The sequence below is a fragment of the Vombatus ursinus genome, unplaced genomic scaffold (genome assembly GCF_900497805.2).
Source record: "Vombatus ursinus unplaced genomic scaffold, bare-nosed wombat genome assembly UNPS02014785.1, whole genome shotgun sequence".
Taxonomy (NCBI): domain Eukaryota; kingdom Metazoa; phylum Chordata; class Mammalia; order Diprotodontia; family Vombatidae; genus Vombatus; species Vombatus ursinus.
The window spans coordinates 11,031,219-11,056,469 of record NW_020954563.1 but is presented as its reverse complement, the minus strand read 5'-3'; the positions used below and the strand labels follow the sequence as shown (position 1 = coordinate 11,056,469).

Here is a 25,251-nt window from a genome sequence, read left to right as displayed (position 1 = left end):
ACTGGACTTGGAGTCGGGAAGACAGGTTCCAATCCTGCCTCAGAAACTGCTAGTTTCGTGATCCTGTACAAATCAGTCAACATCTCTGAGGTTCTGCTTGTTCTTCTATATAATGGGGATTGTAAAAGCACCTTGTTTGATCATGTTTTGAGATTCAAATGGGAGAGTGTCTATAAAAAGCTTTACAAACCTTAAAGTACTACATAAATGTGAGCTATTATTGTTATTTAAGCCCCCAGGAATGAGGCCGAGCTTTGGGATGGAGTGGAATACTGCCAGCCAGTTGATGAAGTCCTTGAGAAAGGAGAATTATGACCTGGGGGCTGGTAGATGAGTACAACCAGGAACCGTGTCCAGTTAATATGGAGTAAATATGGGTAATACGGGGCAAATCCCAGAGAAATTGTTCCATTGTGATAGCAGAGGTAGGGCCCTCTTAAAGCCCCTCGCAGTCTGGCTACAGCCTACCTTTCCTAACCTAGTCTACATTACTCTACTTCTTGCACTCTCTGCTTTCTAGCCTAGCTGGCCAAATCCCCCCCCCCCCCCCGCCCCCTGTAGTTCAGTCTTCCATTTCCCACCCTTTGCACAGGCTTTCCCCCTCTCCCCAACCTCAAGCTGGGATGCTTTCTCTCCTCTCTCCTCACCTCTGCCTTATGATATCCCTTCACTACGTTTAAGGCTTAGCTGGATTGTCACTCTTCCCAATTACCCCAGGGTTTAGCTCCCCCTCTCGGCTTCCTAGAAATCTGTTATTTGAGTACATGCTGCTTTTCTTGAATTATTGATTGCTATATAAATGTGAACTACTGTTGTTATTTAAGTCTTTTTAGGAACTTAGGGAATAGGACTTTTTGTTTTTGTATGACAAGATATGGGTCTAGGTGGTGCAGTCTATAGCGTCTCAGCAGTGTGTGTGACCCTCACAGAGCATAGTCTTTTTAAAGATCCTAAGGACCAGCTAGGTGGTGAAGTAAATAGAGCACCAGGCTGGGAGTCAGGAAGACCTGAATTCAAATTGAGCCTCAGACACTTACTAACGGTGTGATCCTGGGCAAATCATTTAATCCTGTTTGCCTCAGTTAAGGAAATGGTAAACCCACTCCAGTATCTCTGCCAAGAAAACCCCAAATGGGGTCAGAAAGAATAGGACACGACCGAAATGACTGAACAACAAAATGACCAAGTCACTCTCTTGACTCAGTTCCAGCCTCTGAGGTTTACTATCTGTGTGATTCTAGACAAGTCACTTAAGCTCTCTGGCCCTCAGTTTCCTCATCTGTAAAATGAGGTTGAAATAGATGACCCAGAGGTTCTTTCTAGCTAGAAACAGATTATCTAAGTGATTGAGTTCCGATCACCAAAATAAGTGTTTAACAAACGCCTGCTGAATTGATTATAAATCACCCTAGACCTGTTCTCTGCTTCCTGTACCAAAGGACAGCTCAGCACCAAATCCGGTGTCACCCTGACCTGGATCAGGATGCCAAACCACATTTTTTCGGGATTGAGGCCTGGGGGTGGACTACGCTTCCCAGCACACACTAGCACCCTTTGACCCAAGCAGTGTCAAGGACTACAGCTCCCGGCAGCCAATGCGGCTCAGGAGCGTAATAGACTACATTCTCCCGCGGTACAACGAGGGCCCGCAGGTCGCCAAGTGGGCGGTGTAGGCGGCGCGGGCAATGCCGGGAGTTGTGGTCCGCGTCGGGTCGCTTAGAAGCCGCGGGGGCCTGTGGGAGGTGGCGAGTACAGGCCCTGCTGTGGGAGGAGGCGTTAGTGCGGCCTGAGCCGGGAAGCTAAGACCGCGACTTCGACTGGGGTTCTCGGGCGGCGGCGGAGAGGACAGGGGACAGGGGACCGGGGGGGGGGGTGGCGGCACCATGTCGGTGTTCGGGAGGCTGTTTGGGGCCGGCGGGGGTAAGTCGGGGGGCAAGGGCGGCCCGACCCCGCAGGAGGCGATCCAGCGGCTGCGGGACACGGAGGAGATGCTAAGCAAGAAACAGGAGTTCTTGGAGAAGAAGATCGAGCAGGAGCTGGCGGCGGCCAAGAAGCACGGTACCAAGAACAAGCGAGGTGAGCCCGGACCCACGAGCCGGGGGACCCCTGCGCCACCCGCCCGGCCCCGACCCCACCCCGGCCGGCCCCGCCCGGCCTCTGGACGCTGGCCTCTGCCCCCTGGCCTCGGCGTCTGCGTCCTCCCCCCGCCCTGGACACTGCCCCGCACCCGCGCTCTGCGCTGACCCCACACTCACACCGGTCCTTTCCTCCCGTGGCCACCGGGCACCTGTGGAGCCTCCTCCCTCTCCCAGATATCGGGCCTAGATTGGCCCCCGGCCCGGCGGGCACTCACCGCCCTGGGGCGCTGGACACACTCCCCAGCCTGGCAGCGCTGTGGGCTTCCCGGGACACCCATTCCCCCCCAACACACACACACACTCTCACCCCCAACACACACACACCCTCTGTCTCTCACGAACTCACACATCCTCTATCACACTCACCCTCAACACTCTCTCACACAGTCTTCTTTCTCAGTGTCTGTCTGTCTCTCTCACACACACACACACACACACACACACACACACACACTCTCTCTCTCTCTCTCTCCCATTCTCTGCCTCCCCCCCCCATTCCACCACACACACCACACACAAGAAACCCATCTCCTGTGGTCTCCTTTAGCCCAGCCAATACCATAGGCTGGACCCCCACTCCTCACTTCTTACACTCTATTTTCTTCGCCCTTCCCAATATATTTTCATTTGCTTGCTCTCACTGCCCCTTTTCCTTTTTATTCTCTTCCCCAGCCCCAACTCAGGACCCTTATTTCTGCCCCACAACTACAACTTCCCTGTCCCAGAGTTGCCTTGAGAAATTCTCATGTGACTCACTCTCTTATCATCCACCATGCACCTCCCACTTTCTGACGTGACTGAAAACATTGCCTAAGCCCTCTCATTCACTCCCTTGCCTCCTCCACCCAAATCAGGGATCCCTAAGAAGTGGTCAGGCCCCAATTCTGCTTGTTTTGGGGGCATTGGGGTGAATGTTGACTTTACAGCTGGTAATGAAATGACAACTATAGAACTACTTTTTCCATCTCCCCTTACTCTCAACCCCAGAAAATATCATGTATATATGTACTGCCTATCAGAAGGTAGGTGAGTGTTGCTTTCTGGACACCAGCCCCGGGCCAAACAGGAACTTCGGTTGGAAGGGAAAGAAGATCTCTTGGGCAAACAAAGCTTCCCCCCCTTCTGCCGATTGATGACCTTCTGCTGTCTGTAACCTTCCTCTGTGTTTTCCTTTGCCAGACCAATATGTTCCATTATGCTCTGCACTCTGCTTGTAATTATAGGATTATTTTTTCAACAGATGCTGGCATTTTTCAAGGCTTCACCTTGCTGTGGGGGATTGGTTTACCTCAGCTTCTATATGATATGGCAGATGTTAAGAGGTCTTCTGTGGTCCATGGTTTTAGAAAATGGCAGTGGAACCTGTGCAGTTTTTGGCAATTAGGTGATTTTTGAATTAGTATCCAGAAGTCTTGAAGAGAGATTATCAAGTGGCATTTAAGAGATAGATACTCTTAGTTATCCAATTTCAATGAGTAAGGCGTTAACATATTTTCTTGGCAAGGAAAGGCAACCTGATTGTACCAAACCTGTGCTTCATTAATTTCTCTTCCTCTTTTGAGACTGTGTCCTGCTGTTTATTATGCAGAGTGAAGAGGGCTATAAATGTACTTTTTGGTTTTCCAAATGTATAGTCTCCTTTATATGATCCTTGGATCTCTGTTGCTTCATTATTCTAGGTATCATCAAAGTACTAACCATCTACTTAGGTGTAGTACTGTGCTGAGTGTGCTATAAGTAAAGTCAAAACCATGTCCCTGCCCTCAGGGAATCTCCAGAGTGATGTGAAGAGTGTCTGTGTGGATATACAAATAAACATGTACAATATGCAGTAGAGTTGAGGGGAATACACTTAGATAAATATCATTGAAGTCTGAATCAACTGTTAATACTACATTATCCAAGTGTTCATTATGGCATGTTAAGTTGGGGGTGTGGGGCAAAAGTTTGAGTCCAGCATTTCATTTCCAAACTTTTGTCTCGTTTATTAATTCAGACATATTTATTAATACCTAGAACTTCGAGGCCTTGTGCTAGGTTCTGAGAGGATACAAAGATGAAGAAGATAGGGTCCTTATTATCTGGGACCTCAGATATTAATTCCTTAAATGAATCGAGGTGGTGATGAGGCTCTTATTTAGAATTCTCTGATAAATTTACAGTTTGTGAATTTCTGAGGACAAATTGTCCAAGCAGACGGCTTTTTTCAGTGAGACCCAAATAGAAAAATGAGTTGTTGTTGGGCAAAAAAATGGAACAAAATGAAATTATTTTTGTATTCAGGCAGATTTTTTGACATTTACAAACTGTGGACATCTTTATTGATTTTCTCCTTGTTAAAGTCAGCATGAAAGATAATGGGGAAGCTAAATCATGTAGTAGAAATAGCACCTGAATTAGACTCAAAGGTCCTGGGTTTGAACCTCCTCTCTGCCTCATCTGTTAGCTGTGTGATCTTAAGTCACTTCATCTTTCTAAAGTGTCCTCTGTAAAATAAAGGGCTTACACGAGACTAACTAATCACCAAAAGTTCTTCTAGCTGTAAATTCTCAGATCAAGATATTATCATTTAGTGAAGATTCTTTTATTTTTAAAGTCTGTCACAAAAAAAAGATCAGGATTTTCTAGAAATGCTGTGTTTTGATTGAACATGAAAAAAGTATTGCTTTGTAAGAAATTGGAAATTGGGAGCTGATCATTTATGTTGCTAGGGATATATATATATATATATGTATATATATATATATTTATTTAAAGTTAAGCTTCTGGACTTGAAACTGAATTCTCATCCTCTTACCTCCCCCATTTCCATTTTAACACTAGAGCCCTAGTGATGATATTACTTCTCTTAGATTGATGTTTACAAAGCAGAACATGAATTTTTTTATGAGTTAATTTAGGTTAAACAATGCCTAATGGTATGTATAGAAATTTGGCTATAGTGGGAACTCTGCCACCATCAAATCATAATTATTGTTAGAATTGGCACTTTTCTCATATTTATTGAAGTCACTTTAAATGTTTTATTGTAGGAGGACATCTTAATGAGTTAAATTTATTGCTAATGAGGACTCCCCTGTTCTCTAATAGAGGCATCAAGTTGCAAAACACTGTATCTTATTGGTTTATGTGCCAGCAGATTCTTTTCTCTGATAAGAATGCTTATGGAAAACTAGAAAAATGTCAAGGAAATTGTTCGTCAGAAAGGAGGCTCCTGTCTGGGTCATGCTTAAACTCATTGTTTGAACCACTCAGTACACGGTATGGAATCTAGTTTCTTTTTTAAGACTACAAGAATGAAAGAGACTGGCATTTCAGGGAAATTTTGAGTACACAGATGCCTAATTAGATGTTTTTGGTTTATTAACTCTGTCTCTTTTGCATCCTCTGTTTGGCAGTAAGATTAAATATTTGGGTAGTGATTGCAAAAGTATTTTCACAGATTGAACTCAAGATGGATTTTGCTTAGGTCCCTTCCAATTCTGAATCCATGATCCTAGAAGTTCTAAGCATGAGAACTTCTGAGCTGAATTACTTTGCTATGGGAGAGATTGTTTTTAGGGATGGGAAGAAGGAAATTGTAGAACATTCCTTAGCTAAGTGCAGGGTTAGTATTTCTCAGACAAAAACATCTCTCCGTCATGTTTACACTCTTCCAGAGGTTAGGGGGAAGGTTAGGTAGTGTGGAAAGAATAGATTGAAGTTGCTACAGATTTTAGCAGTTCCTTCAGGGTCATAAAAGTTTGTGAAAGATTGGTTCTCCTGCACACAAATAATTTGTCATTGCTTTGTCATAATTGTGTTACTGCTTTTTGTTCTAAATAATAATAATCTTGATATTGGTCATTATGTCAAGGGTCAGAGCTTAATCTAGAAAGGCAAACATACCATTGGTTAAAGATTATGAATTCAAACAGGCATATTATCTTAAAATAGGGATACCCAATTGAGCCTATTTTTAATGTCTTCTCCAGAAATTAACTCAATGCCATATGAGTCAGTCTGTCATGAATGAGCCCTTCTGTTTTACAAGAAGAAGCCCCCCAGCTCTGCACAGCCAGTCTGCTCTGTGGAAAGCAATATCCCTCAGCAGGTTGTATTGGGTCTGTGCACATAGGGTGCTCAGTAAATGAATGCTGAAACTTCTGCCCTAGAAGACTAATTTTCTTAATTTCCAACCTCTCCAGGTGTGGGTGCCAGTTACCATTTTGAGACCCATCCACAGCTTTTTCTACTACAAATGCTCAATTTTCCAAATCTTAAATTGCTTTTCTCTGGGCTGGTAATTGGGAGCCAGTTCTAGGCAAAGACTAGCTTTAGAAAAATGAAGTGTGTGCTGAGCGGTTGTGTATTTTGCTATGAAAAATGGGATTCGAGATAGAGTGGTTGGAGAGTGAATTGTTTACTTCTTAGACCCTTTCTGTGGCAAAATCAAGAAGAGTCATAATAGTATGTTGGTTTGGGGGGAAGTGTGGGAATTATTAGTTCTTTAATTCAAGCTTGTTGTAAAATGGACTTCTAATATTAACTAACTTTGGTTTTCTTTTCCAACTCAATAAACTGGTTTCTACAAAGGTTAAGAGCCTGTGAAGCTACTGGGATGGCAGTCCCTTTGTTGGTCTCCAGAGCTTGAGAATAATTTGATTTCTCTGTCATGTCACAGAAGCCTCTTAACCCCTGAAGTTCACCCTATCCCTGGACTTCTCACATTGGTGATATACTTTGCCCCTGCAAGTCCTTTCCTCTGATTGGTTGGTTGTTCCCAGAATTTCCATTTTAAGGAATATGTCCAGGCCAGCAATGTCTTCATTCTCTCCAGGCTCCACTCCTGACTCTCTGGAATTTCCCTACCATGCCCCCTTATGGTTGATTTCTCCACTTTGCCCTCCTTCCAGCTTCCTTTTATGAATTGTCATCCTCCATTGGAATGTAAACTCCTTGGGGTCAGAGACTATCTTTATATCTGTATGTGTTTGTATTTCCAGAAGAATGGTGTCTGGCCTGTAGTTTAATGCTTGTTGACTGGATGTGGTAGACCTGGTTGATCAGAGCCTCTGGCTGAGATGGGTGGGGGGAGAATAGAGGGTGGAGGAGGTTGCTTCTGGAAAGGGGAGGAGAACAGTGGAACTGAAACTCAACAGGCTTATAGGATTTCCCAGGAGGAGTTGTGAAGCCATAAAACACAGAGTGGGGTAGCTGGAGCTTTATGTGGAAATAAAAGTGTATAAGCAAAGTAGTGTCCCTTGAATTTAGATCCTGTGACAGTCACATGCTAGGACATTTATTAAAAGAAAAGATTTGTCTAGAATCTTTTAAAATTAATGGCATTGGATGGTAAATGGCATGTAGGTGTAAGAGGAATTTAAAATAACATCCTTGAACACGAGAATCTCTTGGTAGACCTCATCTGAGACTTTCAGATTGTCATGATTATAATTTTTCTCATTTTGCAGGTAGTCACAAGACATAAAAGTGGATATAGGGTGAGCCAGACAGAGTAGAGGTCAGAAGCCTGGACCCAAGAACTAGGTTATTTAAGTTCTTTGGGAAGGGAAAGATATGAAACTAGCCCTAGGCAATTACCCTCTAATCCAGGATTCTGTGTAATCTACAAGTCACTGGCTAGTCTCACTCCTGGGTTTCTCTGAGTTTAGGGATTTAGATTTTAGACTCTTGTAAACACAGGGTCCTCTGGGAAATACTATACTATGCTATACTCCAGGTGGTATAGTAGAAAGTGGTCTGGACTTGGGGTCAGGAAGTTTAGGTTTGAATCCAAGATGTGAGCTGCGTGATCCTTAGTAAGTCATTTAACCATTTAGAGCCTCAGATTTTTCACTTGTAAAATGAAAATGATAACCCTAGACAGTATGCTGTTTGCAGATATAGGGACTGGTTTTTTTTTTTTTCGTCTTTGTATCTGTATCACTCAACAGAGTGCCTTGCATGTGGCAGATGCTTAATAAATGTCGAATTACATTTACTATTACCTCCCTTGAGTAATATGTACAGCAACAAACTGAAAACAATGGAGTCTTGTTATCTTCTTCTCTCTTTTCTGTCACTGTGTTACCATCACTACAAAAGGGGAAAGCCACAAAGGAATGAGGGCCAGCTTATATTTTTCTTCATTTCATAAATTGCCATGATTAAAGAATTCCTTGCCGAGTGGTCAGCTTAGTAGTGATTAGGCTTTCCATACTTAAGTAATTTGATCTTCATAAAACAGACTTGTTCTCTTGCCATATTCAAAGCCATCCTAGCAGGGTAGAACATGCCAGAGCTTAAGGTCACCTCCTTATCATGAGGAGGCATTGGCATAGGACAGGGGTGGGGAACCTGTGGCCTTGAGACCACATGTGGTCCTCAAGTGCAGCTCTTTGACAGAGTCCAAGTTTTACAGAATAAATTCTTTTGTTAAGGGGGTTCAGTCAAAGTGCCTCACTTGAGGACAGAGAGGGCTACCATGTGGCCTTGAGGCTGCAGGTTCCCCATCCCTGGCATAGGACTTAGTGGAGATCTTTGTCCAGTGACTGAATGGACATAGTTCTGGAGGAGCTGAATGAGATCAAACTTTACATTCTTGCTATTAAGAAAACCAGAAGAAAGAAGGAAGTTGTAGCTAAATCAAAGAGTGGCTTATAGATTGTCCTTAGAGACACAAAGAAAAGAGTGACAGAATTGGTTTTAGTGCATTCCTAAAGGCAACAAGAAATGTTTCATAGGGTACTTGGCCATCTTGTATTTGAAGTACTACTCATAAGTATTTATAAAAAGGCCACCATGAAGATAATTGCAACTTATTCACTAACATTAATTGCAGAGGAGCTAGAGAAATTCTCTGATATACTAGATAAGATCCTCCAAAGTAAATTCATCTGCATTTTGATAGTGACTTCAGTGCATAGTTAAAGATGGTGCTAAAATTAAATATATTGGAAAGCATGGTTTAGGAAGGAGTGAGACTAGCCAGTGACTTGTAGATTACGCAGAATCCTTATACATTTACGTCATGACTATTTTCTTCAAGAGAAAAAGTGGTAGTTACTAGACATAGCGAGCACTAAATGACTGTACAGAGAAATTAACTTGATTCTCTCTTTGTTTAAAATTAAGTTTTCATTGATTTTTTTTAACATTACTATAGTTTCCCAGTATCTTTCCCCTTCCAGAGAGCTATCCCATATAACAAATAGTGTTTTTACAAAGATACAAAAAGGAAAAGGAACAAATCACTTAACTGATCAAAAGTCTGAAAATGTGTGCAATGTGCAACACTTGTGGACCTCCCACCTCTGCAGAGACTTGGGCTGGGAGTGTCTTTTCAGATCTCTTTTTCATGCTCGTGCTTCATAGTTTTATGGTATTGACTCTTTACTTCTTTCCTTTGGTGGCTCTTTCATTGTGTATATTGTTTTTTGGCTCTGCTTACTTCACTCTTCATTGCTTCATGTAGATCTTTACTTCCATGCTTCTTTGTGTTCATCACATTCAGCACTCTGATACTCCATTACATCTACGTACTGGAATTTGTTTAGCCATTCCCCAATCAATGGACATCTACTTTGTTTCTGATTCTTTAGTCTTACGAAAAATGCAATTACAAACATTTTGTTGTATTTGAGCACGTTATTCTTATCAGTGGCCTTCTTGGGGGTTTAAGTCTAGTTATGGAAACTTTGGGTCAAAAGGTATAAACCTTTTAGTAATTTTATTTGCATAATTCCAAATTGCTTTCCAAAATGGTTATACAGATGTCTAGCTCAACCAACAATACACTAGTGTGCCTAGCTTCCCATAACCCTTTCACTATTGACTGTGACTGTGTTTTTTGTCATCTTTGCCAAATTGCTGGGTTTAAGGTGGAATCTCAGAGCTTTTTTAATTTGCATTTCTCTTATTACTAGTGATTTGGATTATTCTTTCATAATAACTGTCAAAAAAAGACTTACTGATGTGAGAATCATCTCTGAATCAGATGTCTGTATATATTCAGAGCACCAACTTGTCAAAACAAAGATTGAAATTAGTAAATGACTACAGTAGTTCCTTGATGTTTACAGGAATTATAGGCAGAGGATCCCTGTGATTGTGAAAAACCTTGAATAACTCTTGGCCCCACCTCAAACCTTTATTTTTAATAATTCTGATCATATTTATTTAACACACAAAACAAAGAAAACACCCATAAAAAAGTTGCAGTTTCTATGGGACAGAGATTAATGTCTTGCACACTATGCATTGTCTGCCCAGCTGCTGGTGTAGCTGCAGCAACTGCTTCACAGATTTCTTTCTATGAAAAGTACTCAAAATACAAAGGTCACTGTGGGAGAAAAGTATGTGAATGGGTTTGAATGGTAGAGAGACAAAGAGGAGGTGTTCCCAAAGAGACTGTGAAGCCAATACTTGAGTGCACTGAAACTTTTCACAAAATTTAACTGTTCACAATAAACTTATGTAGTATACTTAACGGTAGTAAATGATGAAGTAGATTAATCATATACAGTATTTGTACATTTATGATTTATTAAAATTGTTTCAAAGTTCTTTACATATGTGCATCATATTTCTTTACATATATGCATGTATTGTGTACATATATGCAATTTTCCACACTATGATGCAGATCTTCAAAAATTCCCATTTAATTATCAGTGGCCAACCTGGAATAACCAAAACCCAAATGTGAAAGCCTGCAAATATTGAGGGATGATAGATGAAAAAAAAAAAAAAATGGAAGGAAGCTATGGTATAAAATTAAAACAACTCTGTCCTGAGCTATTTAAATAAGGGATTGATAATAAAATGGGCAACAGAAATAACATCAACACTGATTAGAATAATTTTATATAGAAATTTAGGTTAATTGCCACAGGAAGATCAAAAAAACCCAGAAAAGGAATTAATCAGTAAACACTTCACTTAACTTGCAAAGCAGAGAGAGAGAGAGAGAGAGAGAAGCTAAAGGCAGCACCAGTTTAGAATATGAACTCTTTTGTAAAATCTTATGGAGTAGGAACATGGATGGTTATGAACAGTATTACCTCATAAAGTGGGAAAAAATAGTGGAAAGTAAAACCAGCTTAAAGGTTGGCAAGAGAACAAACTAATCTAAGTTATCCAAAGGGTATTTAAGGATGAAAATGGAAGAGAACAAATAGCAGAAAAGTGGAGAAGATCTGCCAAGATGTTTAACCTATTTTCATCATTAAGGGCAAGGACTCTGCATTACTGCCATATGCATGCTAATAGAGGAGATATGAATGGAAACTAAAGAGAGCAAATATGGGAAAAGCCACTGGATTAGATGGTGACATCTAACTGTTGTGTAATATGACAATCAGAAATAAATGAGTGATTGTACAGAATTTCTGTGAGTGAAATACCAGGGGAGTGAAAGAGAATAACGTGTTCAGAGCTTAATCAACTAAGCCAAATAACAGTAGTTTGCCCTGATCACCACGCAGGAAAGAACGAAGTGGATGAAGAATGTCTCTCGCCCAGATATGCCCAAATGCATTTTAAGGCGCATTTGGATGAACCTGGTGGAGAACTGGTCCATCAGTATGTAAATCTGGGACACACAGTATAAGTGGATCACTTGAGCCTGGGACTTCTCATCCTGTAACAGCCCTTTATTCCTGCAGCCCCCATTCTCCATTAGCAAGTTCCTTTTAGGGCTTCCATTTTGGAAAGTGGCTGAGGTTGGCTCTCCTTTAGTCCCCTCCCAGCTTTGCTTCTAACTCTCTAGACTTTGCCACCATGCCTCAGATGCCTTCTTATGAACTTCCCTCAGTTCCTTGTTTCTTTGTACCCTGGAAAACCCCTTTGGCCCTTTTTTCCCAATGAGGCCTCTAGTTTGAGAAGGGTCCCAGCTGGTTATCCTTCATTCTCCTCCTGAATTTACTTTTTTTTAAAAATTAATTTATTTTGAATTATCAACAATCACTTCCATAAGCTTTTGCGTTTTAAATTTTTCTCCCCCTCTCTTCACACCTCCCTCCTTAGGACAGCAAGCAATCTGATGTAGTCTATACATATACATTCCTATTAAACATATTTTCACATTAGTCATGTTGTAAGGAAGAATTAGAACCAATAGGAACCACCAGAAAGAGGAAACAAAACACAGCAGAAGAAAAAAAAAAAAGAGCAAATAGCATGCTTTGATCTGTATTCAAACTCCATAGTTCTTTCTTTGGATATGGATAGCATTTTCCATCATGAGGCCTTTGGGGATGTCTTAGATCCTTGCATTGCTGAGAAGGGTTGAGTTTATCAATATTAGTCATTGCACATGAATCTACTTCTGACTGTCTAGATTGCTACTGTGCCCCCTGCATGGGCATCTTCCCATACCCCTGTCCATTCAGTTCCCTTTTATGTGTTGTCTCTCCCTGTTAGAATGTAAGCTCTTTGAAGGTAAGGATCTGTCTTTTTGCTTGTATTTTGTCTTCAGCACATAGCATAGTGCCTAGCACACTGTAAACACTTAATAAATGCTTTCTGCCTGCCTGCCTTAGGAAATTGCAAAGCCCTTTTAATGAACCCAAGTTTCTCTAAGCAGCACTTTTTTTTAAAAATATTTTTAGGCAGTTGGGGTTAAGTGACTCGCCCAGGGTCACACAGCTAGTAAGTGACAAGTGTTTGGTCTGGGGCCGGATTTGAACTCAGGTCCTCCTGACTTCAGGGCTGATTAAGCAGCACTTCTTAAACTATGGGTTGAGACCCCATATGGGGTCCCACAATTTAAGAAGCACTGAAGGGTCACAAATGAAAAAAGTTTAAGAAGTCCTGCCTAGGGAACAAAGGTCAGTCTTTCTAATGCCAGCCCTTTATTGGTGTTGGTATTTGACTGTGAGACATGTGCTATAATAAATCTCTGAAGAACTGAAAAAGAATTTAACCCAGAAAAGGAAAGGAGAATGGTTGATGTGAGTAGGCAGCAACGTATAACTTTTTGAAGATGTAGCAACTATTTGAGGAATAGGAAGAAAAAAAAGTCATAGAAATTAAGATAGCCTGGTGATATGGCAAGGGCAGGGGGCAACAGAGAGCTCCACGGGTATCCTCTTAATGTTAATAGACATGGAGGAAGCCTTCTGGCACCTGGCATGGGCCTTCTTTGACATCTCACGAGAAGGACGTGGACAGATTATCCAGGATAGGCAAGAGTGGCTGGATGAGGGTCTGCCTCATTGGAGGGAACATCCAAATTTAGGAGCTCACGCATCCATTTGAGTATTGGATATTGTTTACCTCAGGCTTATAGTGATGAAAGTGCTTTGTAAAATCTTAAAGCATTATAAAAACGTAAGGACAGACTATCATTACTTTTTTCTAATTACCTTCCTCAAATACCTTTTGAGCGATATCACTTGTAATACAGCTTGATAAAGTAAAGTACAGACTTTTTATTACTCAAACAACCCTTGTTCAGCTCATTTAGTTAATCAGACTTTGAACAGATTGCTGTTCTGTTCCATTCTCAGGCTGACCAGTGTAGTATCCTGATACTAAGTTTCCTTCATCTTTTCTTAATAAGCCACTCTTCTGTCTATTCATTCTGAGAGAAAAATCTTATTTTCTATAGTTACTGAGGAAGCAGGATCCTTTCCTTAGGCCTGACCACCATAGGCAGCTCTTTCAGCATCCTGAGTCATTAAGCTACTCTTGTATCCCGCTTACAGAAACTCCCCTTAAATCACCTGTGTCTGATCACAAATCCCTTTCCTCTTGTTCCTGCCTTACATCTTTCAAACATTTAAAACAAATTGTTTTAGCGATGGTCTTTTTTACTTATTACTTTCATTTCCAAATATAGACTACTCTTCCCTGTACTCAACTAGCTTTCCTTTGTAATAAAGGATTTAAAAAACATGCAAACCCAACACCAAACAGTTTAGCAAAACCAACTACTCCATTGACAGCACCTTAATAGCATATGGAACGTTCCACACACATAGCTTCCAATGAAAGGAGATGAATTTTCTCATCTCAGGGCCCAATCTTGGCCATTATAATAACATAGTATTTAGTTTCACTTTAGTTATTCTTTCCATTTCTACCATTGTGGTCACTGTGGATATTTTCTAGTTCTGCTTGCTATGTTCTGACTCACTTCTACTAAGTCATGTGTGTCTCTGAATTCTTGTTGTTCCTTAAAGCACACTTATGTTTTTTGTTTACTATTCCCCTATTGACGGGCACCCACTTTGCTTCTGGGTCTTTGTGACCATAGCTCCACCAACAGTGTATTATGCCTGTCTTGCCATAGCCCTTCCAGAACAAATTGTTTATGTTTTTGCCAGCTTGCTGGGTGTGAGCTGGTTGGATGGCTTGACTCAGAGTAGTGGTTCCGTGTTAGCTTGCCACATAGACTCCTAGGACCTGTGCTTGGCCCTGTGCTGTTTAACATTTTTTATTAGTGACTTGGATAAAAGCATAGATGGTGTGTTTGTCATATTTTTAGATGACACAAAGTCAAGTTGTAGTTTATTCTTTAGATGATAGAGACGGGATCCAAAAAGATCTTGACAGGATAGAACTTTGGTATGCTTCTAATAAGATTAAATAGTCTTACAAATTTAGTATAAAAAATTTGAGTTGATATGTACAGAATGGTGAGGCGTGGTTAGGTAGTTATTTGTTTAAAAAGAATCTTAGATCTATAGCTGGAAGGGACCTGAAAGGCCATCTAGTCCACTTTTATAGATGAGAAAACTGACACCCATGGAGATTGTGACTTGCCCAGGATCATACAGGCATGGTAAGTGTCAGAGGTGTTTGGAACTCATGTCCTCTGACTCCTGAGGCAGTTTAAAATAAGATCATACATAGCCCTAGCAGTCTATCAGGACATAATTTAAAAAATAAAAATATTTTGGAAATTTAATACAATTAAATTGAAAAGAACTTGAGAGTTTTAGTGGACTTCAAGCTCAGTGTGAGTCAGCTGTGTAATGGCAACCAAAAAAACCAAGGCAGATTTAGGCTTCATTATGAAGAGTCACAGCCTGCAGCTGTGGTGTCGCTGGGTATGACCAAACCAGTTTAAAATGGAGGTCCTATCTGATTGTAATGTCTTGCTGTGTTAATAAAAAAGAAATATATAAATGTGTGGTTTTCTAAATCAGTATGCTGCTGCAGGAATCCTTATGTATGGTTTAATGGCCCTGTTTTTATTTGATTTTGACACCACTGGTTTACAGGATAAGGAAGGTGATAAAAACAAGCATTTTAAAATGTCTGTTATATGTTGGACACCATGCTAGGCTCTAGGGGAAACAAATAATAAAAAAAAAAGAAACCAATCCCATCCTTACTCTCAAGGAGCTATAATTCCACAGTTCTCAGTTTTTGCCAGACAACATCTGGAGCCTTGTGTTCAGTTCTGGGGATGATGTTGCTAGGATGGAGAGCATAGAGTAGTGGGGTAGCCAGGATGGGGAAAGGCCCTGAGTTCATGTCACTTGAGAACAGATGGAAAGAATTGAGAAAGTTTGGCCTGAAGAAGGATTAGGGGGACACATAAGTGTTGCTTTAAGATATTTGAAGGGTTTTCATGTGGAAGAGGGATTAGATTGGTTATTTTTGCACCCAGATAGCAGCTGCCAGAAGCAGTGAGAGGGAGTTGCAAATATTTAAATTTAGATTTGATGTTCGGAAAACACTTCATAAATATTAGAAGTATCCAAAAGTGGAATGGGCTGTTTTGGGAGGTAGTGATTCCTTTTTGGGTGTGTTATAGTGAGGATTCTTTTTTCTGGTATAGGTTGGACTAGAGGTGTATTGAGGTCCCCCAAACCTCTCAAATACCATGTGTGTGAGAGTGTATGCTTCAGTGACTTACCATGTGCTGAAGGTTTGTATGAAGCTTTTGTTATGGGGCTCCATTTCTGTCATGGTGGTCCTCAGTGGTGACTGAACATCAGAAACTCTGCTTTGCGTGGATCACCTTACGTGAATCTTTCAAGGTGTATGTTAAAAGAGACAAGGGATATTAATCCTGAATGAGTTATCATTTTGAGGAGGGAGAAATTGAAGCCTTTGCTGGGTGTGGCAGCACATGCCTCTAATCCAAGATAACAGGGAAATTTAGGGTCAGGCTGGTGGATCTCTTGAGCTCAAAGGTTCTGAGCTAGGGTAGTCTATACCCATCTGGTGTCCACAATGAATTCAACATTAGTATTCACCTGAGCCTCAGCAGCAGGGAGCCACCATGTTGCCTGAGGAGCACCAAGAGACCCAGTTTGGAAATGGAGCATTTCAGAGCTCCATTGCCAGTCAGTAGTCAGAGTGGGCCCATAAGTAGCTCCTGCACCTCTAGTCTAGGTGAGATGGGGACACCTAGAAAGGAAGGAAGGAAAGAAGGCACAGGTGGGCAGGCCTTCACAGGTCAATTGAGTTGTCTCTCAGTCAGTAGAATTACTTAAAACAGAACTGAAGGTTCTTGGTGCTATGGAAGTTGCAAAAAAGGTTGAGACTCTGACCTTAGCTATGTGGCAGAGTAGATAGGAGCACTAGATCCACTGTCAGGAAGATTTGAATGAGATTTCACCTCAGACACTTACTGTGTGATGGGGGGCAAGTCACTTAACCCTAGTTTGCCTCCATTTTCTCACCTATGAGATGAGTATAATAATAGCACCCACCTCACAGAGTTGTTGTGAAGATAAATGAGATAATAGTTGGAAAACACTTTGCAAAGCTTAAAGCACTATAAAAATACTGGCTTTTATTAGCTATTATTATAGGGGAAATAAGATAGCCATACAAATAAGCATTCTACAAAATAGGGTATGAAAGTGTCGAGGCATACAGAACCCTGAAATTTTGAAGAATGGAGAGTAATTCAGCTGGGCAGCAGGGAAGACTCTTAGGAGGAGGGGGCAGCAGTTAGAGTAGGGGGAGGTCAGTTGCAGAAGTAGAAAAGCTCAGTATTTATTTAAGGAGAAGTGACTATACCAATTTGTTTAGTATCATTGAACTGTTACTCCAAAATCTGCTTCAGTTTATAGGCCAGAAAGTTACTCATGCTGCCCCTTAGTTTTCCCATTTGTAAAAATAAAGGGGTTGGATTTCCAAGGTCCCTTCTAACTCAAACAACAACACACCACAACCCTGAATTCTAAGTGAATGTTTTATCATTCTTTTTGTAATCAGTGTTGGTTTTTTCACCTGGCATTTTAAACTATATCCTGGGCCTATGATAGCAGGTGCTTTCCCTGGCTCCTTCTCAGGCTAATTAGCTTTGCTAAGGAAGTAACTGGTTGAGGCTAACCCTCATAAATGTAGGGTAAATGACTTTGATTAAGAATATCTAGGGCAGAGTTTTCCTATCCTGGTTTTTTCAGTCTCCCAGAAAACCTCCAATCATTTCTAAGGTTGCACTGAAATTCCTAAAAAATATTATTGGAGTAATCTTAATTAAAAGATAACACCTGAGGTATCTAAACATTGATAGGATGTGGCATCTTCCAAAAGGTTGGGAATTACTACTGTAGGATAATCTTTTAGCCAGATATTGGTTGGGATACTCTCACTTCATAAAAAGCTATTGGTAGCCAGAGTATAGCTCATAATCACAGAATGTCAGAACATGATGGATTCTGAGGAGATCAGAGCAACTGGGCCTACCCCCTCATTTTATAGATGAAGAGACAGGCCTATAGAGAAGTGATTTGTCCAGGGTCGCACAGCTAGGTAGTAGCAGAACAGTACCAGAATGTTGACCTTTTGACTGCAAGTCCAATGCATTCTTCATTATACTACTATCTTTGTTAACTGTAAAAGATGAGAGCCACCATAGTTGTAGAATGTGCTCAACCTTTTTTCTCTGTTACCCAGGTCAAAAGCTAGGGCTGAATTAATGGCCACAGGAGAGGCAGTCCTGATGCTCCCTTGATACATCAGGGCATCCTTCCTCAAAGAGTTGGTTTTGAACCCATTGTTTAAATATGGCTTTATGATTGTTGTAATGTTGGTAAATGAGAGGGACCAATTTCTTCTGGAAGCTGAGTAGAATCCAGTCCTGATGAACAAAAACCCAGCAGTAAACAATAAAAGCAGTGAAAGTGGATAGTTCTGTGAAGTAGACAGGTTGGGAGAGGAACAGGGTCCTACTTCAGGCCCCTGTATTTGAACCTTGGAGATAAAAAGGCAGGAAACTTTTCCCAATGTCTGGGGCAGTGGGGGAAATCAATATCAGAAGACCAGATGGCTCATTGATAATTGTAACTAAGCCTTCATTTTAGAATATCAACTGTAGAGATTTAACAGTGATATCATCAATGTTTCAGGCTTGTCTGTCCGTATCCGAGAGAGCATTACCCAGTTTCTGCAAAAGTCTCATGTACTCAATGTAACTCTTGGTTCCACGTATGAGCAATTCAATCTGTTAGGAATGTGGAAAAACCTAAAGCTATCAGGTTCTAAATGATGACTGTTAAAATCTGAAGTCCTCAAAGCAGTTCCCTTCATTTTAGTTAATTTTCAGATTATGCTCCCTTAGCATTGTATCTTGGAAGTTATGTTCAGTGTAAACAAAAGAAAAACCTCTTAATGATGAGGCTTTCCAAATATCTTATTCACAGATAACGTACTAATTTAATTACCCTGGAACAAGGCAACGTCTCTGCAGTAAATTCCACAGCAGTGCAAAAAGAGATTGCTGTAAAATCGTGCATACTAAAAAACCAGAGTTGGTGGAAGTTAAATATTGCTTGTATAGCAGATGGGCAGTGATCTGGAATTTGCATTGGATCACATTTAGAAAATTTAGCAGTGCTTTTGATGATCCCAAACTGCCCACTGCAGCTAAGTCTCTCTAGCAACACACAGTCTTCTTTTATTAATGCAACATATCTGTAAATTGTGGCACACTGGGATCTTAAAATCGTCAATGTTGTTAGTTACATAAAGGGCAAGGGAAAGATGTGTGGTGGGCCTAAGTGCATTAGTAGCCGTGGTTTGTGCATGAGAAGTGGTGTAGAAAACGTTATTGATATAAATGTGTCTGTGTGTATCAGAAAAAGAAGATTAGTCATACAGCAAGAATGTCCCTTTGAATCTAAATCCTCTGTTCCAATGAGGGGCAGCAATTGGACAGTCATAATCCTTCATTGATAGCCCCAAGATGTTAAAATGATGAGAAGAGGGATCTTCTATGGAATGTTTCTGAGAAAACATATTAAAGATTCTCAGAAGATGATGAGCAATTGTGATTCACACTAGTTTAAGGTTATACCTACACTGATGAGTGAGTACAGAATTTGTACCACATAAGAAGGTTCCCCATCCCTGAGGTACACGGTCATTTTAAGCTCGTAAATACATCAAAATGTCTGTCTTAAGAGCTCAAGCATCTATGGTGGTAGCTTCCCAACAAACCCTGGTCCTTCCAGGATACTTTGAAAGTAAAAGGAAGGTTGCTCTGGGAATATGCCAGGTGACAAGGGAAAGAAAGGCAGTACAGAGCTGCTGTTTGGAGCTTTTGTTCTCTTAAGATTGTAGCCAGCAAACTGTAGTTAGGGATAGTGTGACATTGTGGGAAGAGTGATAAGTAGAAAATTAGAATCTCCAGAGTCCTCCTGTCCCAGCGTCATTATGACTCACTGGGTGACCTCATGAGCAAGTAAGTCTCTTTTTGACCTGTTTTACAGGGATTGGGAGATGCCTAGGACCTTGGAGCTGTGGACAAAGTTGGTATAAAAATTATATTTTTTGATTCTTTTTTGCTTATTCCTGTAATGTTGACTCAAGAAGAGAATACATATTCTAATGGGCCTTTTAAGAATCTTAGATTACTCAATTTTATCGGTCCTTTAAAATATCCTTTGTTACATGGCTATCTGAAGGGAGAGAGGGGAAATTTAGGCAATGTAAAAACAAGATATCAATGAAATTTTTTTTTCAAAGAATCTAATATCATTTCATGAGTGAAAAGTGGAGACAGCATTTCCTCAAATCTCTGTTTTGGGAGATCAAGGAAGAAAGGCCATTAACCTTGCATGAATCACAATAGAATTGTAAAATGCTAGGCTTGGGCTTTTGCAGCATTGGGCAGTTTTAAGATGTTCAGGAGTGCTATAGTTTACCAGATGACATTCAGCCCCATTGCCTCTTCTTTCTCTTTTCCAAGGCTCTGGCTTTATTGTTTAGTTTGAGGCACTTGTCCAAGATCCACTTAGGAGAGTCAGAATGGTATAATGGATAGAGGGTTGGACTTGGAATTAGGAGAAACCTAGATTTCAGATTTCACTTCTGACAGTACTAGGTGTGTGCCCATTAGCACACTGCCTTTTTGAACCTGTTTCTTCATCTGGAAAGTAGGGATAAAAATGTCTGAATCATTCAGTCAGTTAGCAATCAACTACTAAAGGCCTGCTTTGTGTCAAGGGCTATAAATACAACGAATGAAAAAATCTATACTTGCAAAATAATTAAGTACAACATAGTTTTGGAAGGGAAGGCAGTAGCAATTGAGGAGAATCAGGAAAGGTTACATGCAGAAAACAGCGCCTGGGCTGCATCTTAAAGGAAAAGAGGGACTCTTGAGTCAGAAGCAAGCAGGGAGTACATTCCAGGTGTGGAGGATGTCTGGTGCAAAAGAATTGGAGTATTAGTAAGTGGAACCGAGAGAAGGCCAGTTTGTCTGAAATGGATAGTGTAGGAAAGGGAGCAGGAGCCAGTGAATCTGGAAAGATTGGTTGAAGTCAGGTTATGAAGGACATTAAAAGCTAAACAGTTTATATTTTTATCCTAGAAGCAATAGGAAGCCATTAGAGATGGTTGAGTTGGGGAGACACATGGTCATATTTGCACTTAAGGAAAATTCCTTCATCAGCAGTGTACATGATCAACTGGAGTGGGAAGAGATGAGGCAGGGAGACCAATAAAGAGGTTGTTGAAATAATCTTGAGTGAGGTGATGAGGCCTGAACCAAGGTGGTAGCTGGGATTGGAGGGAAGGGATCAGATGAGAAGAGATGCTGTGAAAATAGAGATGGCAGTACTTGGATATGAGGATTAAGGGGGAATGAGGAGTTCAGGATAATGCTGAGGTTATGAACTTGAAAAGCAGAAAAGATGGTAGTGCCTTTGCCAGGGTTTGGAAGGAAAGAGATTACGTTCAGTTTTAGACTTCATGAGTTTAAGATGTTTCTAGGACATCCAGTATGAAATGTCCAGTTGGTGATGTGGGAGTGACGTTCAGGGGAGAGACTGGGACTGCATGTATAGATCTGGGAGTTATCTGCATGGAGATGATAGTTCAGCCCATGGGAGCTCTTGGAGTTACTGAGAGAATATAGAGGAAGAAGCAAAGAGGGCTCAGGACAGAAGCTTGGGGAACATCCAGAGTTAGGGGGTCAGGATCCAGGTGGTTAATACCTTGTCAAAATAAAGTATCACAGAGGATCAGAACTGGAAGAGAAGATAGGGATCATTTAGTCCAAAATCATTTTACAGATGAGGAAACTGAGTCCTAGAGAATTGAAGTCACTTCCTCAAGGTCATCACGTAGTGAGTTCTTGCTCCACTGCAGTACCGAAATTGAGTTCATGTTTATATGGCACTTTACAGTTGCAGAGTGTTTTACTTAGGTTCCTTCATTTTTAATCTCACAACAACCCTGTAAGGTAGGCAGTACACTGTCATCCCCATTTTGCAGTTGAGAAAACTGAGGCTGAGAGATTTAAATAACTTGGCTGAGTTCACTCAGCCGTTATGTGGCAGAGCTGGAACTTAACACAAATTCAGTGCTCTTTTTACTATATGATGTTGCCTTTTTCTTTGTATGATGGTTGCCTAGGTGGAATATTCGGGTGACACGGGCAATTGGTTTTTTTAGCTTCTGTTTAGACACACTTGGATTATTATTGAAATTAAAGAATCAGAGACAAAAGGGACCTTAGAGATCATCTAATTCAGCAGCCCCTCAGGGAAGAGGCTGAGAGAGGGGGTAAGTGTTCAAGGTATCTTAGTGATTCAGTGACAGAGACAGAAGTGGGACCTACACCTAACTTCTAGAAAACCGCAGTTCGAATGGCACAGTCCTAGTGTCTTTAGATGTCATGTTAGGTCCTTAGATGCAGAGTTTAAAATGCCTCCCTGTGGAATATATTGATGCCAAGAAGTGCTTTTCCCCACATAGAAAGGGGCAAGGCGTTTTGCAGAGGGTATTGTGGGAGTTAAAACCAGGAGGCACCAATCTTACCTCTCTCTTTGGCTTGTTTTCCTCTTTATATCTCTAGTCTAATTTGCCACAGTCTTAAATTATGTTTTTTTTATTTGATTTTTTTAAACATTTAAAAGATTTACTAGATATTCAGCAAGGGTGCAACATTGATTCAGGTGAGTGCAGCTTATCTGCCCGGTGTTGATCATGCTATTTCACTGATTGGTCTTTTTTTTTTTTTTGACGAGGCAATTAGGGGTTTAAGTGACTTGCCCAGGGTCACACAGCTAGTAAGTGTCAAGTGTCTGAGACCAGATTTGAACTCAGGTCCTCCTGACTCCAGGGCCAGTACTCTATCCACTGCGCCACCTAGCTGCCCCACCTCATTGATCAATCTTGGAAGAACTTCTGACTCTTTATGTGATGAATTTTGTTCTTAGGTCACTAGGAAGCTATACCCATTGGTTAGAGCCTTATCCCTCTGGACCAATTCAATCTTTTTTTTTCAATATATGTTTATTTCATTAAATATTTCCCAATTATATGTAAAACATTTTTAACAGTTCATTTTTAAAAATTTTGAGTTCCAAATTGTCTCCTTCTCACCCCCTTGCCCCTCCTTGAAAAGGCAAGCAATTTTATATAAATTATACATGTGAAGTCATGCAAAACATATTTCTGTGTTAGACGTGTTACAAAAGAAAACACAGACAAAAACACAAGTAAAGAAAGTTTTAAAAAAAGTGTGTTTCAGTCCTCCTTCAGAGTTCGATCAGTTCACTCTCTAGAAGTGGATAGCTAGGCCAATTAAGTCTTTTTTGTCTTTTGATTTATCAACAATCACTTCCATAAGCTTTTGAGTTTTAAATTTTTTCTCCTCCTCCCTCCCCAAGATGGTGTGCAATCTGATATAGGCTATACATATACATTCCTATTAAACATATTTTCACATTAGTGATGTTGTAAGGAAGAATTAGAACCAATAGGAGGAACCACCAGAAAGAGGAAACAAAACAGAATAAAAAAAATAGCAAATTGGGTGCTTCAATCTGCATTTAAACTCCATAGTTCTTTCTTTGGATATGGATAGCATTTTCCATTATGAGACCTTTGTAGATATTTTAGATCCTTGCATTGCTGAGAAGGGCTAAGTCTATCAACATTGGTCCTCGCTCAGCGTGTACAACATTCTCCTGGTACTGCTCACTTCACTCAGCATCAGTCCATACAAGTCTTTCCAAGTTTTTCTGAAGTCTGCTCATCATTTCTGACAGCACAATAGTATTCCATTACATTCATATACCACAGCTTGTTCAGTCATTCCCCAATTGATGGGCATCCCCTCAATTTCCAATTCTTTGCCGCCACAAAAAGAGCTGCTATAAATATTTTTGTACATGTGGGTCCTTTCCCCATTTTTATGGTCATTTATTTTTTTCAATGAACAAAAATCTATTTTCTTTACTTCCAATACCCCCCTCCCATGGGGGAAAAAGACAGAAAAAGAAAACTCCTTATAACAGATATGAAGTCAATCAGGACAAATTTCCATGTTGGTCATGTCCCAAAAATATGTCTCATTCTGAACCCTGAGCCCATCATATCTCTGTTGGGAAGTAGGTAGCATGTTTCATCATGAGTACCTTGGAATCTTGGTTAGTCATTGCATTGAGTTCTTAAGTCTCTCAAATTTGTTTTTCTTTGCAGTAATAATGTTATTGTATAAATTGTTCTCCTGGTTCTACTCACTTTGCTCTGCATTAGTTCATATAGGACTTCACAGGTTTCTGAGAAACTGTACCCTTCATTGTTTCTGGAAATACAGTAGTATTCCATTACATTCATATACTGCACTTTGTTCTGCCATTCTCTAGTTGATGGGCACCCTCTTAGTTCCTACTTCTCTGCTACAACAAAAAGAGCTGCTATAAATATTTTTGTACATGTTTCCTTTTCCTTTTCCTTTGATCTCTTTGAAGTATATACACCTATGCTCAATTAAGTGACCTTTTGGGCATGGTTCCAAATTGCTTTTCTTTTTTTTTCTTTTAGGCAGTCAGGGTTAAGTGACTTGCCCAGGGTCACACAGCTAGTATGTGTCAAGTGTTTGGTCTGAGGTCAAATTTGAACTCAGGTCCTCCTGACTTCCCAAATTGCTTTTCAGAATACCTTATGCCGGTTTACAGCTCTAACAGTAGTGTATCAATGTCTCCATCTTCCTGCATTACAACATTTGTCATTTTCCTATTCTGTTAACTTTGCTATTCTGATGAGTGGAAGGTAGAGCCTCAGAACTGCTTTAATTATTAGTGATTTGGACCATTTTTTAGTATGGTTGCTTATCGCTTGGATTTCTTCCTTAGAAACTGCCTGTTTATATCTTTTGACCATTTTTCAACCATTTTTCAGTTGGGGAATGGTTCTTGTTTTTGTAAATATAAATATAAATCAGTTTGTTGTATATCTTGGAAACAAATCATCAAATGCAATGTACCTGCATTTGAAAGACCGACAGTTCTTGTACTTCAGTGAAGTACAGAGAATGGTGAGCTTAGTGATGCAGTCCTTGGGTCCTAGTCCCAGCTCCCCTTGAGCAAATCAACCTTTCTGACTCCTAGTCTTTACATCTGCAAAATGAAGAAGGTAGGACTGACCAGAATGGTTTTTTTTTTTTTGTTAAGACAATGGGGTTAAGTGACTTGCCCAGGGTCGCACAGATACTAAGTGTCAAGTGTTTGGTTTGAGGCCAGATTTCAGAATGATTTGAGACCCTTTTAGCTCAAATATTTAGTTTGTAATTCTAAGCTTAATTTAGGATAAGTTCAGATTGAAAAATACTCCTATCTCATTGAAAAGTAATGTTTTCATTGCCACTGCTGTGTATATATTGTCATCAGTTTGCTTCATTTTTCAGTTCTCTCCAGTTTCCATCTAT

General features: G+C 40.5%; 1 protein-coding gene across 1 annotated transcript in view; it reads left to right on the top strand.

The window, feature by feature from the left end:
• The first annotated feature begins 1,882 nt into the window (after positions 1 to 1,882).
• CHMP4B (charged multivesicular body protein 4B) overlaps positions 1,883 to 25,251 on the top strand; it is a 61,243-nt gene continuing 37,874 nt past the window's right edge. Inside the window, exon 1 of the mRNA XM_027867266.1 lies at positions 1,883 to 2,076. Within this exon, the coding sequence (XP_027723067.1) occupies positions 1,884 to 2,076 (193 nt within the window). The 5' untranslated portion in view covers position 1,883. The remainder of the gene's footprint in view (positions 2,077 to 25,251) is intronic.